The sequence below is a fragment of the Vulpes vulpes genome, chromosome 11 (genome assembly GCF_048418805.1).
Source record: "Vulpes vulpes isolate BD-2025 chromosome 11, VulVul3, whole genome shotgun sequence".
Classification (NCBI taxonomy): Eukaryota; Metazoa; Chordata; class Mammalia; order Carnivora; family Canidae; genus Vulpes; species Vulpes vulpes.
The window spans coordinates 77,714,368-77,728,436 of NC_132790.1; the positions used below are offsets into that span (position 1 = coordinate 77,714,368).

General features: G+C 45.4%; 1 protein-coding gene across 2 annotated transcripts in view; it reads left to right on the top strand.

The window, feature by feature from the left end:
• Nucleotides 1–653: 653 nt before the first annotated feature.
• Nucleotides 654–14,069, top strand: part of COLQ (collagen like tail subunit of asymmetric acetylcholinesterase) — a 57,342-nt gene continuing 43,926 nt past the window's right edge. Inside the window, exon 1 of one of the 2 annotated variants that reach the window (XM_072726813.1) lies at nt 654–894. In XM_072726813.1, the coding sequence (XP_072582914.1) occupies nt 789–894 (106 nt within the window). In that variant the 5' untranslated portion in view covers nt 654–788. The remainder of the gene's footprint in view (nt 895–14,069) is intronic. The other variant, XM_072726816.1, reaches the window with a different exon arrangement.

The following is a 14,069-nucleotide window of genomic DNA, read 5'->3' on the forward strand; positions in this document are numbered from 1 at the left end:
AGGTATTCATTTAAGAATGCAGTACTTTTTACTTGAATTTTGTCTAGTCAAAGATCAAGTTATTGATGCTGTTTCTCCAGATATAGTTTGGTAATCCTTCACTTTCTGTATTTTCACTTATTTTGCTTTGGATGAGATAAAAGGTTGTTGCTCTGGAAAGAGAATAATCATTTTTTCCTGGAGAAAGCTGTTTTGGAACATATACCTCCCCCTTTTTATTGGATGATTAAAGAAAAATAATTCAAGGTTAACTTTGTGTTTGTCGTCCAGTGGGTAAAAATGTCACAGGCTGACACCAGAGGGATTAGTCTCTGGAAATTCAGTGTGAGTCAGGAGAGCTGATTCTGTGATGCTGTAGGGCACCTCAGTTCCAAGCAGGTAGATGCTGGTGGATAATAAAGAAATCTGTCTGCCCTTGAGGACTGCTTCTAGTGAATATGTGAGACTTGGCTGCCTCTTCATCAGCTCTTCAGTAGCCACTTACCTCAGTGTCCAAAACAGAAAATTCTGACATATTAATTTTAATGTGGGCATTTGATCCAGTGCTTGAGATAAATATAACCCTGTGGAGTACGGAGAAGGTTTAATGGGAAATGGTTGGCATTCCTTCTTGGTAAAGGCATGGGGAAAGGAGAGAGAGAGACAGCAGAGAGGGAGAGGGGGAGAGGCAAGGGGCGGGGGAGAGAGAGAGAGGCGCAAACAGCAGTAAGGAAGACAAAGGCAGAGATAAGCAAGGCTTCACGGCAGCCTTGCCTCGAGAACTTGACACTTGCCAGACCCCAGCCAGCATGGTTGTCCTGAATCCAGTGACTTTGGGAATTTATCTTCAGCTTTCCTTCCGCTTTATCGTGTCTCAGCCTACTTTCATCAACAGCGTCCTCCCCATTTCAGCAGGTAAATGATGACCACAACTTTCCTCTCTTCCATCTGTTGGGGGCAGGGGGAGGAAGGAAGATTGTTTTGCAACGTGTCCTGATATTTTCACCATTCTGCTCTCTGAGGAGGGAGGCTGGAGGGAGACAGCCACCCCAGCAGCTTCCTGTCACCCGAGCTGTCTCAGAAGCTCCTTCTGTGCTTGTTCCAAACAGCCCCCACCCAGCTGCTCAAAGCCAGAGACCCTTTTAAAAATGATTTCTGCCTCTCCCACCTCTCCCCATTTGCTGCATGATTTCATTTTGATTGGGAATTGTAGGGAGCTTAAAAGAGGCACAGAGGAGTACAAGTGAAAGAGAAATGAGTCCCAGGCATTTCTATGAATACATCCCTGACCCCTTCCGAAGGGGGCTTGACTCAAGGGGGATGTTGTGGAGCAAACACGCCTCTGCCGAGCTCGGGCAGTGCTCACTGCCAGGACCATCCACCAGAAGAAAGGGGAGTCTGTTGATTCCCCCGTGGGCCAGGGGCCCTTGCAGCCTCAACACTAGGTCTCCCATTGCTCCAGCCCTGTCTGCTTTCCTGTTGTGCTTTCTTCCCACTGTGAGACTTCTATCTAAATAAGGCAGCTGGAGGTCCTGGGAGATGGGAGCTTTCTGGGGAGAATTGGAGGGTTCCAGAGTGATAGCCTGGCCTGGAGTGGGCTGTGTCTGTCAGGTGCAGGGTTGGGTGATGTGGGGAAGGGGGCTATTTATGCCAGCCTGCCAAACTTCTCTGAGGGCACCAGACACCAGCTCGCCCTTGTCCTGTCCGACCCAGAGCAGGGGAAGTATTGTGTTACTGGCATGGCCTATTTAAACCTTTCTGAGGAAACTCCTATGTTTCCGGAGAGCTTGAGGGAGGCTGGCAGACCCCAGGCTTGCTGCCTGTCCCCTTATCACCACACCCCTCAATTTGCCTCAGCCACCCTGGCTTCCTCCTCGCCTCTACACCAGCAGAGGCAGTTTCAGTCATGCCCTCCCAACTTAAGTCTCATAAATACTTTCATGGAGGCAGAGATTTCACTGTCACAGCCTTTGCTGAAAACACAGGTTCTCAGAGAGGACATATCTCTGAGTCCAGTCCCCAGCCTCTTTCTAATCCTAACAACAGGGCAGCAACAGGTTGTGCTGCCAACGCAGCCAGCATTTGTGAGCTGTGAGAAGTGACTCAGAGAAGGGCATCCGGCTGATTACGAAGGTGTGAGGGACTGGGTTGGGGAGTTTGTGGAGAATATTGGGGAGTGAGGAGTAGTCAAGAAAGCTGGCTGGTTGTGTCACCACGGGGTGGGGGTGTGTGACAATATGCCTCCACAAATTCCAGTAAAGAGCACCACACTTCTTCTGGGAGCTAGTGGGTCATTCTATTTAAGGGGGAAACTTGGTAGTCAATTTAGTCTAATTCACTGGGGTTCTTAACCTTAAGTGGGCCACAGAGTCCTTTGAGAATCTGCTGAAAGTTCGGGACTTGAGAACACTCAGTCTTCTGGTTCTAGCTCTGACTTATGGGAGACAGTTGGTGTTAGATTATAAGCACAATGTGGGCAGTGGTTGTCTCATACATTATCAATCTTTCCCCAGGATCAGAATAATGCCTCACCATGGTAGGTGCTTGGTAAATATTTAATGTAGGGATGAGTAAAGAAGGAATAACCACTTTTCTCATCTGTAGATTGGGACTTGCCTTCATTTTATATTGCTTACTTTAGATAGAGCCAAATGACTAATAGGTTCTGCAAGCTAGAGAGAAAAGAACCTCTGATTTATTTTTCAAACTCCTTGCCCTGAAGAGTCCCCTGGTGCAGGTTAGACATCTCTTAGGTAGGACTTTGTATAGACTCTAGCATCCAGGGTAACAGCAGGAAAAAGAAGCACTTCAGATGGTTCAGGTGGAAGAAAGACTTGAATGACAGGACCACTTTCAGAGATGGGAATAGGGTTAAGGGAGCCGACAAGGAAAGTTGAGGTATTAGCAACCTTGTGAAATCTTTACCACCCTTGTGCTTAAAAAGGCAAGAGGAAGAAATAGGGAAATTGATCCCAAGAAGATATGGAACCTTGGAGGAGGGGCCACTGAGCAAGAGCTATGACCACAGAGGGACCCAAAGTAGGGAGAAAGTAGAGAAGAAATACCCCAATCTCCTTCAAACCACCTCTTGGCAGTGCCTTCCATTGACCAAATGCAGCCCCAAGCGAGAGGGCAGGGGGGGCCACTGGATGAAGCCCATGGGGTCAGCTTCTGGGATGCAGGGGAGGGTGGGAGGTAGGAATGTAGAGTAGCTAGCCCACACATCCACTGGCACTTCCTAATCAATTTCTAAATCCAGATCTTCTGGTTGTGAATGTGGTTTTAGACATTTGGCAAAACAATGAAGTAGACCTAGGGGGAATCACTAAGGTAACAGCTCAATAGAGCAAAAAATATCTGCTTTCACCTGTAGCCAGAATATCTCTTGGCTTTGTCTCAGACTTAGTTGCCATGGCTTCCTCATAGCATGGTTCAGAAATAAACTTCTGCCCTGAAATGGGAACTGTTCTGTGACACAGGACAACTTTAATCCTTTGAAAATATTTTCTGGTAATTTGATGTGAAATATTCTATATTCAGAAGCTTGTAGATTCTTACTCTCCTAAAGAAGACAAGCCCTGTGCTCACAGAAACAAATGCCACCCACCGTACCTTAGTGAGTGCCTACTAAGTGCCTGACACTATGCTAAGTGCTACAGAGGATCTAGAGAAGAGTTGGATCCTGCCTCTGTCCTGGGGGAATCTGTGATCATCTGCTGTTGAAACATAGGCAGCATGTGCTAAATGCTCAGGGAGGGTATGGTGGGAGAAGAGCTCTTACGGGCCCGTAGGGCAGTCCTTTCCTTCAAAACTGAGCCAACCCTTCACTCTCACATGGAAGGACTGCATTCTAACAACTCCAGACAGTACCAGCTGTCTAGATCAGAGGTTCATTACCTGGCAACCTCCACTGCCAGGTCCCAAAGGAGAACCACAGAAAGGCGCAAAAAGCCTCCAAGAGGCCAAAAGCGATGATAGAAATCCCAGCACTAAAGCACATGCATTTGATACACAGAAAACTAGCTCAGGCCCTTACTCCAAATCTATTAACTGTTACTTTGGACACCATTCTAGCAGGCATGCATTGCAGGTTTCTAGAAGGGAGGTGAATTGGGTGTGGCACATTAGACTGGAGAGGGTGAGTTCCTGCTTACGATGGACACCATGACAACAACCACAAAAGACAGCTGACAAAACTGGTTGCAAGGGATCCCTGGGTGGCGCAGCGGTTTGGCACCTGCCTTTGGCCCAGGGCGCGATCCTGGAGACCCAGGATCGAGGGATCGAATCCCATGTCGGGCTCCCGGTGCATGGAGCCTGCTTTTCCCTCTGCCTGTGTCTCTGCCTCTCTCTCTCTCTCTCTCTCTGTGACTATCATAAATAACTAACAAAAAAAATTAAAAAAAAAAAACTGGTTGCAAGAAAAATGGCCAGTAAGCAGGGAATAGTTCTGAGATCAAAGAGAACAGTAGACCAGAATTATTTTAGAATTGTCTCTAGAGCCCCTGTTCTGTAGCTAACCCCTTAGGGCACCTCTGACTTATAGCACATTAACTGTTTTTCAGTATAATGTGCATGAATGACCCAAGTGAAGACTGAATTGTATGCACTTAATTTTGCTTAAGAACGCAGATAAGTGTCAGATATATTTTAGAATAATTTCTATTGAACATGGCCCTAATATTTAAAATGTCTGGAGCTGTAACTTGGGTGTACTGTTTTAACTATTGCTGAGTAATGAACCATCCTAACACTCAGTGGCTTAAACAACATTTATCATTGAAGTTCATGTGTTTGTGGGCCAGCTAAGGTCAGCTGATCTAGCTTGAGTTTGGCAGGCCCTGCCTGGGTTCACTGTGGGTCTGTGGATTGACTCAGCTCCAAGATCCATTCACAGATGTAGCTCAGTGGTTGTACAATTTCTAGAATGTCGTGGCACAGACCCAAGGACAATATTTATAGAAGGGCAGACCTTCCACACACTTTGATTTATGTAATTCACACAGCACCTCTGGGATGGGTGTGGTGTGACTCCCACTTTTCACCTGAGGAAATGAAGGCTCAAAGGGGTTAAGTGACTTAGTCAAGATCACAGAGCTAACATAAAATGGGAGAGCTGGAGATCAGAATCCTGCCCTCTGATTTTACGTCCAGGGCTTTTACCAAGGTAGACCAAAGTTCATGAACAAATAGTGATATTAAATTTTGGGGTCCTGCAGACTACTTTCCCCTCCTTCAGAAGCTGTCTTCTAGATGCTTTATTCTCTGTTCCCTCCTACTTTCTCTTCAGTATTTCAATGCCCAAAGCTCTTAGCAAAAGATTGAAGATTATCTTTTACTAAAGCGTGTAGGACCAGCCACGGTACTACTTTACTTCTCTTTTGAAGGTATTTGCATTCTAATGGGAACTTAAATGAAAGGATGCTCTGGTAAGATGAGTTTCAACCAAGGTATTTTGGGGCATGAGACCTCCTGGACCCAGGGAAGAACCACTTCACAGACATTTTCTTCAGGGGTTGTGAGCCAACCTATCCTAGGCCCACGCAGAGACATATGACTTCCCTCTTCCAATACAGGATTTCCCCCGTGAAGGAGGAATTCCCCAAATGATGTTTGGGTCTAGACCTCACAGAGCAGATGATGATAAGACCCAAATCTAGTCCTATAGAATGAGATCATGTGGAAATGTGAATGTTCTCTGGGCACCAGAATCTTCTGTTGGCTGCTGGAATATGACCCAGAGCAGGGGTTTTGTGGCCTAAAAGATCTGATGTCCAACTCTGCACTCCCCTGCCTGGAAGCCAGCCAGGTCACCACTTGGGAACCATTCATGTTCTGGACAGTAGATTATGGGCCATTTATTTGTGTCTGATGCTGATCAGCCACTGTTTAATGTTCTGTAATGCACTTCTAGCCATCTCCTCTGATTTAGCTTTTCTTATTTCCTCTGCATAATTCAATCAGAGAAGGCCCTTAAATTAGAGGGCTCTCCATGGGGGCCAGCCTCCTGCTTCATCTCCTCCCAAGCCTCTGAATAAAGCCACGGGTTGAGCTGCAGCTCAGATACAGAGAGCTGGGTGTGAGACAGGAGGCTGTCCCTTCTAATATCCAGGGCTGGGCCTCTGCATCACCACCTGTCACACTCCTACCTGCTTTCCCCTGATTCACAATCACACAAAAACAACATAGCTCCAGAAGGAATAGAAAGCCCCTTTGGCTTCAGCAAGTCACCAAATAAGCTGGCGTCCCATCTTCTTGAAATGCAGTTCCAATTGTAGTACCTACTTGTACTACTCTTAAAAATGGTACAGGTTAGCCCCAAACCTCTCATTTTGCAAAGCATTTTCACAGTTGCATTTGTATTTACTCTTTACAGTAGTCCTTGCTGTGAGGGACCCTGGGTTTGAATCCTGATCTAGTTGGTTATGAGCTAGGTGATTGTGGGGAAGTCACTTCACTGGAGTGAGCTTCAAATTCCTCATCTGTCATAGAGTGACATATGTAGTATATGACATATGTCATAGCCTCCTTCACAGGCTAGAAGTATTCATTCAACAAACAATAACTACCAACTGCGTACCTGGCACTGGGATGCAGCAGTGAGCAAACAGACATATTGCACCCCCATGGGGTTCTGTGATTCCCCTGAGAAGAACTTGGCCAGGCCAGCCTGCTGGGCCCCAGAGGAGAGTGAAAGACACCTGCAGCATGGATGGAGCTTCCAGACCAGCTGCCCAAGGACCGAAGCCAGGCTCCAGGTTTAGCATGTTCACACTTCCTGTTGTAGATGTTGTAGTACTTTAAAACGGAGACCTTTTTAAAAATCTCCTCGGTTACTGACATTTAAAATAGATTGATTTAATATTTTTAAAGTGCTTCTGATGTCTCTTAGAAACAAAACAAATCAAAAAACCCTTTCGGCAAATGGGGTAACCTGGCAGCCCCGACCTACAGCCATGTTCTGATACAACAACTGTTTGGAATGCGATGTTGCTGGCTGCTCAGCCCAGCTCCTCAGAAGCCCCCTGCACCCCCGGCCTTATGCCTGGCCTACTTGCCTTATGGCCTTTACCTGTGTAGCCCCATCTGGCCTCTGGGGCCAGAATCCTTGCTGGCTTGGACTCTCCCCCTTCCTCCTTTAGATGTCTTGGGTTAGTTTTTCCAGAATTCCCAAGCTCTACAGAGTTCAGTTTAGAAGTTAGCGTTTTAGATCAGTGATTCTCAAACTCTAGCATGGGTTCTCAGCCCTGGCTAGACAGAAGAATCACTTGGGATGTTTCAACAGAAGCCCAGTGACCAGGCTGAACAAACCAATTAAATCACTCTCTGGGGCATGGGATCAGGCACTGATGGTGTTCAGAGCTCTCAGGTGGCCTCGTGGTGAGCCTGGGTCAACCACCGCACTGCAGCCAGCATCAGCATCACCTGGAGGGCTCTGTAACCCACAGATGGCCGTGCCCCACCTCTGGAATTTTGGAGTTGGTCGCCCTGGGGTTGGGTCCAAGAGTTTGCAGTTCTTGTAAGATCTCAGATGCTGCTGATGCTACAGGGCCGGCAACCACACTTTGAGAATCACTGCCCGACTTTGCCTTGGAGCCACTGTATTAGTTTCCTTTGGCCACTGGAATGAATCACCCAAAAGGCAGTGCCTTAACATTTATTTCTCTTATAGTTCTGGAGGTCAGAAGCTAAAATCAGTTTCACTTTGCAGAACTCAAGGTGTTGGCAGGACTGTGCTTCCTCCATAGACTTTCTAGGAGAACGTCTCCTTGTGTCTTCTAGTTTTAAGCTATATTCATTGCATTCTTTGGTTCCTGGCCCCCTCTCCATCTTCACTTCAGGGGTTGTATTGCCTTCCTCTGTGTCAGGTCTTCTTCTGCCTCTCTCTTAAAAGGCCACTTGTGATTACATTTGAGGCCCACCAAGTTGATCTCCCCTTTGTAAGCCTCTTGATTTAATCACACCTGCAGAGTCCCTTTTCCCATATAAGGTCACATGTACAGGTTCTAGGGATCAGTCTGGACCTCTTTGGGGACAGTTATTCAGTTTCCCATCGTTGCCTTTCCACTGGGTAAAGTGTCCCACGAGTATTCTTTATGTGGCACCAGAATTGAAGGCATAGACATACATACTGTCTTCATTTGGATTCCTTTCCACAGCAGACCCTAAGACAAGGACTTGGGTGTCAGTAGTTCATTTAGGTGGTGATCCCAGTAGGGCATAGGGAAGTAAGACAGGGAAGTAAAGGCAGTCAACACAGAGGTAGATCATGAACAGAGTGCTGCTGTGGACAGCTGGGGTTCAGTTCTCCTCGGAAGAATAGGAGAGACAGGGAAACAGAGGCCTAGGATATTTACCCACCAACTCCTGGGGATGTGCTTGTTCCAAGCAACTTGCATGGCTGGAAAAACCCTCTGGCATAGTTACAGGTGTTTGTGGTAGGAGCCTGTAGGGCCTGATGGATCCTGTGGCATATGAGCAGGGAAGCAGCTGTGTTTGCCATTGATCCTGTAAGAGAGCTATACTGATACAGCCATCTTGCATCGAGCACTTTCTCTTTGCTAGCCTCTTTACATATGTGACTTCTTTATAATCTTCACAAGTTCACAAACCAGTAGTACTCCTATTTTATCAAAGAGGAAACTAACATTCTGGAAGGTACAGCTTGTCCGAGGTCACATGCAGTGCCAGGGTCAAAATTCTAAATCAGAACTTTCATACCCCCATAGCATTGTAGAAACAGAATGTTCTAGTGGTTAGGGGTAGGGCCTCTGGTGCCATGCTGCCAGAGTTCAAATCTTGTGTTTTCTTTAGCTTTGTGATGTTGGGCAAGCAAGTTGCCTTCTCTGTGCCTCAGTTTCCCCAGTTATATGGGGCTAAAAATAGGATTTAACTCACAGAGGAGTTGTGAAGATTAAGTGGGCTAATTATGAACATAAGGTACTTACAATAGCACCTGGTGTATAATGTGTCATAATTTCTGTCATTATTTCCAGAACATCACAATGTCTGTACGTATACCAAGAGGTCATGATTTCCCCAAGATGCGTTTGTGTTAAAGGCAAAAGTTTAAATACAACCTACACAATAACTTTTTTTGCTTAAAATATCCAGTGAATTAAGGCAAAAAGAGAGGCTCAGCTGTTTTCCATTTTGCATTTGTGAACTGGTCCTTAAAGCAGGAACACATTGACCAGGGAAGAACGCTCTTCTCATGGTGACCAGCTTCCCCAGATGGCTTTAAAAATACACCTGGCCCTATTCCATCTCCCAGCCCAGGAGCATTTAGCTCCATTCAAGCCCACACTTATGTCTCCACAGCAACCAACATAAGCAGAGGCATGAGGCGTGTGTTGGGAACTGGCAACAGCTGAAGGAGAGGCCTCATGGCCGCTGAGGGGCTGAGAAAAGAGGAAAGCAAAGAAGGAAACATGAATGAGTTGGACAGGCCTCCCCACCCCTTTCCTCACTCATCTTGCCCTGCTGCTCATCTGGCCTTCTTGGTATCTTTCTGAGAAGTCTGGAGAAAGCCCTGGGAGCTTTCTTGCTAAAGCTGCTAGTTCTCTCTGGGGACACATGAGGGAGGGATCTTCTAGAGGTCTCAGGCTTAGCATGGGCTTCTCAGGGATGCTGGATGGTGAGGGATGGGGTGATGATGGCCATTCTACCCATAGAGACCTACCTGACTAGGGCTTCCTTACTTTACCTGGGGATTTGTTCCAGTGTTTCAACATGTCCCCTGTAGGAAGTTCCTTTGGGGTGGGTCATTATTGAAAGTTGAAACTGGGCTGTTCTTTTGTGCCCAAACAGAACTGCTTCAGTTTCTGAGGTCATCCAAGCTGGGGTAGACCTCATGGAGTAGCCCCTAAAAGGCTTCCAAATTCTCTGTAGTTATTTAGAAACCAAATTCTGAACCATTGAAGTTAGCACAGTATTTAGGGGGCTCCAAGCAAGAACAACAGCCCTTTCCCCGTCCTGGTCCATCTTTCTTAGAGCTGCATTGGCAAGGTCATAGTAGGGAAAGTTAACAGTGGAAAACAAGAATGTTCTCTGTGTCCAGTGAGCATGAGAGCTCTGAGGGAGCAGTGTCATTTTGGGTGGCATGTCTGCCCATAGAAAGTGACGAGTGGAAGGCTGAGATGGCTGTCTGGATAGTTTGGGCCTTTGAAATGCTTTCGCCAAAGTATCTGAGGTAAATGGGGTTTTTAAATTTTCTTCAATGACCTGAACCAACTGCTCTTCTGTTGGGAAGCCCTGAAAGAGTGTACTTGCACAACAGGCTTAGGCTGCCATGGTGATTGCTGCTAAGGTTCCCACCAGAAGGTGGTACAGGCACATTTAGTCAGTGGACTTGGTAATTTACCTGTTTACCATTGTTTGTAGAGAGACCTTGCAGCACAGTGCTGAGTCACTGAGGTAGAATTCAAGAATTCAAAGAAATAACTTCTTTGGACCTGCACTAACTCCTAGGGCACATGTGTAGTGTTGGACAAACTGCTCTCTGTGAGATTCAGTTTCCTCCTCTGTAAAATGAAGGGATGGACCAGATTTCAAAGCTGTAGACTTTCTCTGACTTTGTGGTTCATGGGTTGCTTGCTAATTTATAGAATTAGTACCTACATAATGAAGGGGTGTTGGCATGTGTTTCTCTTCTGAGCACTGGTAACTGAGAAGCCATGGTGTGTGCATAGAGGGCATGGGATTCATATTCATACAGCTCTGGCCTTGAGTGACCTCTTCATGACCCACTAGCTGAATGATCTTGGCCAAGTGGTCTTGGTTTAATATCTCAACACCTCAGTTTCTACCTCTTTAAAATGGGAATAATAAGAATACCTACCTCATTGGATGGCAGTGAGGATTAAATGAGCAGATAGGTACAGAGCTTTGCACCTGGAACATAGTTAAGCTCAGTTACTGGTTGCAACCATTATTCCAAATGGTGGTAAGAGCACTGGAATCCAGGCCACTTGCTCCCTCCTGGGAGGCTGTAACCCCATCTGTTCTTACTGAATCTGGAGAGAATTGCTTGCAATGCTGAAGAGGCTACAAGAATTCTGAGATCCTATCTAAAGCTGGAAGCTGAACAGAGAACATCTCAGTGCATGGGTTTTGGAATTGGAAGTCTGGGCTTAGAAGCCCCGTTCCAGGGAACCTTCAGTGTCAAAGCCAGTTTTCCTCACCTGGAAAGGAGGATGTAATACAAGGTAATTTGAGGGGCTATTGGAGAATCAAAGGAGAAAGCATGGGAGGGCCTGGCTCTATGTACTCAGGCACTGTTGTGCCTCAGGGGGGCAACACCAGACCTGCTGGACATGAGGAGCATAGGCTCACACCCGAGGACAGTGTCTTAGCATACTGACTTCTCAGCAGAAAGGCTGCCAGTGGGCAGTCCACCGTGGGCTGCCCTCCCTCCCCAGACAGAGATGAGCTTTCTGGGAACCCCTGCAGGGCACTGCAGTCCTGGGAGTGTCTACCCTTTGGGAATTGTGCAATCCTGGGCAGAACCTAGCTAGTAAGACAAGCCACTTCCTGTATCCAATTCATCCCTGTCAGGAGAAGGGACCCTTCATCTATGTGGCATCTGCCTTATGTGGAATATCAGTTTTGCCTCCTTCAAGATGGACAGTGGATGCCAAGGCACCAGGCCTGCCAGTGTGAGCCATCCCAGGCAGTAAGAGGAGATTTTTAACTATGAAATTTTCAAATTGAATACCAGCAAATGGTGGCTGATTTGACAAGATGCTCAATTTTCTGACTATGTGCCCATCTACCACCACTTTGCATTTTATTCAGTTTTATCTTTCTAAATGGGATGATATAATCCACTTGAATTGATTCAGATTCTCTGTATCATTATTATTATTATTAGTAGTAGTAGTAGTAGTAGTAGTCTGCTTAAATCAATTTTCCATCTCTAAGTTATTTATGGCAATTACTTGAGATATATAATTTTTTATATACTTCCCATGAACAGAAGGGCCAATGTTTATTGCACCTTCTACTATGTACCAGACTATTGTATTGAAGAAGAAGATTCATAAGACTAACTCTAGTCTATTTGTGACATTAAAATAACACAAATGAAGTAATTAATGAGGAGCAAAGTAGATCACCTGGTGGTGTCTCAGGCTGCACAAGTAGTTGGAATTTGTGTGAAAGCAGAGCAACTAAGACAAGGAGACGACTGATCTGAGTTCAAGTTATGATTCTGTCACCTACCTGGGCACTTCTGTGAGCCTCAGTATACTTACCTGTCAAAGGGAGAAAATATTAATAATACTTAAGGTCATTGTAGGCTAGTGCTTAGCAATCATAAGTGTTCTGTGCATATTACTGAGTATGTTGATTCTTGATTTTTCAGGCTACATAAAGGTAGTTTAAGGAGTGTTTTTGTTTTCTGCTTCAGGTAAAATTTCTTCCAAATGAAGAAATATTATGCAGCCATAGAAAGGAATGTAGATGCACTTTATGTAATTATAGAACATAATCTCTTCAGAAATACTGTAAGGAAACCAAGAAGGAGTAGCATATGTATAATCGTACATTCAAGTAACCTTTTGAAGAAGAGAGGGAATATATTATACCTACCTATCTGCTTGTCTCTGCATAAAATATTCCTGAAAAAATACACAGAAAACTAAATGATAATAAATAATTGAAACTGGTACAGAAGGAGAAGAATTTTCATGTATGCTCATTTGGACTTTTGGAATTTTGAATCATATGAGGTATTACCTACTCTAAACATTTAAACAGAATTCCACTTATATACACAAAACAGAGTCTCTCATCTGGAGCACACAGGATGGGATTTTTTGGTCTTGAAACGTCTTTAAGATCGAAAAGCAGCAATAGGAATTGAGATCTCAGAATGGTAAAGTCACACAGTTACAGTGCTGTGGAAAGCCTAAGGCTCATCTTTCCAACCTATTTGATTGTGAAACTCTATTGCTCAGTTGAGTCCAAAGTGGTCAACCTGAGATTCCCCCACTTTCTGGGATCCAGAAATTTGAATAATTCAGTGAGACCAATAAGTAGAAATGATTGTGCTGGATGAGGCCAAGGGGATCCCAGGAACCTTCTTACCCCCTCCTCACCTGCTATGTACCCTCAAATGACAAATACTGAAGGCAGTAGGGGTAGGGATGAGAGGTGCTCTAGGAAAAGGGCTAAGTGAGCCATGTGGTTTTGAATCCCATATGTCAATAGAGCTAGAATGTCACCATGGAAAAATGAAGGTGTGGAAATGTAGTGGCTAGAAACACAGGGTCTTTCCACTTGGACCTAGTTGTCAGTGGATATTGGAAATAACCCACCCATTAGGCCAATGTAGCTGGGGAGTTTTGTCTCTGACCTATTGCTAGATCTCCCAAATAACTCTACAAACTTGGCCTTCCCTGTCAAGCTGTAGCAGAAGATTTAATAGTGCTCACTGTTTTATGCTGGACACTGTAATCAAATTCAGAGCCAAGGCGCAGCCAGTCTTAGGGAGGTTTCTTGATGTTCCCTTGGCTCCTAATAACATTGTCTCCTCCTTCCTTTCTGTTTACCACATGCCATTTTGTCAAATTAGAACTTGAACTCAAAAAAACAGATGCCTTCCTTTAGATAAGGTCGAAAAATTCCCTTGTGGCAGGAAAGGGGGCTGGGCTGTCTCTTGAATCTATGTACAAAGGAGTCACCTTTGATAGATGACTGACCAAAAAGTACTGTCAAGGATGAGATTTTCTTTCATCCACCTAACTAGGGCAGCCATTCTTCCTTGAGGTGTCCCTCTTGGCAGGGGAGGGGGCAGAAGAGAACATGTTCTTCATGGGGATTCAATTTCTGCTCAAGGTGTCTTCATGAGTGACCGCAGGCTTCTCTAGGCAAGGCTGGTGCCCTAGCTCTGATCCACCCCCAGTCCTAACCCTTGTGGAGGTATCTTCTGGTTTTCCATTTCTTTTTATTACTATTATTCTTTTTTATTATGAATAATTTCAAACATTCAAATGAGTGGAAAAAATTATCCAGGGAACACCACTATGCCCACATTATGGGCTGAGTGCCCCCTCCCCCAGTTTCATATGTTGAAGCCCTAACCCCCA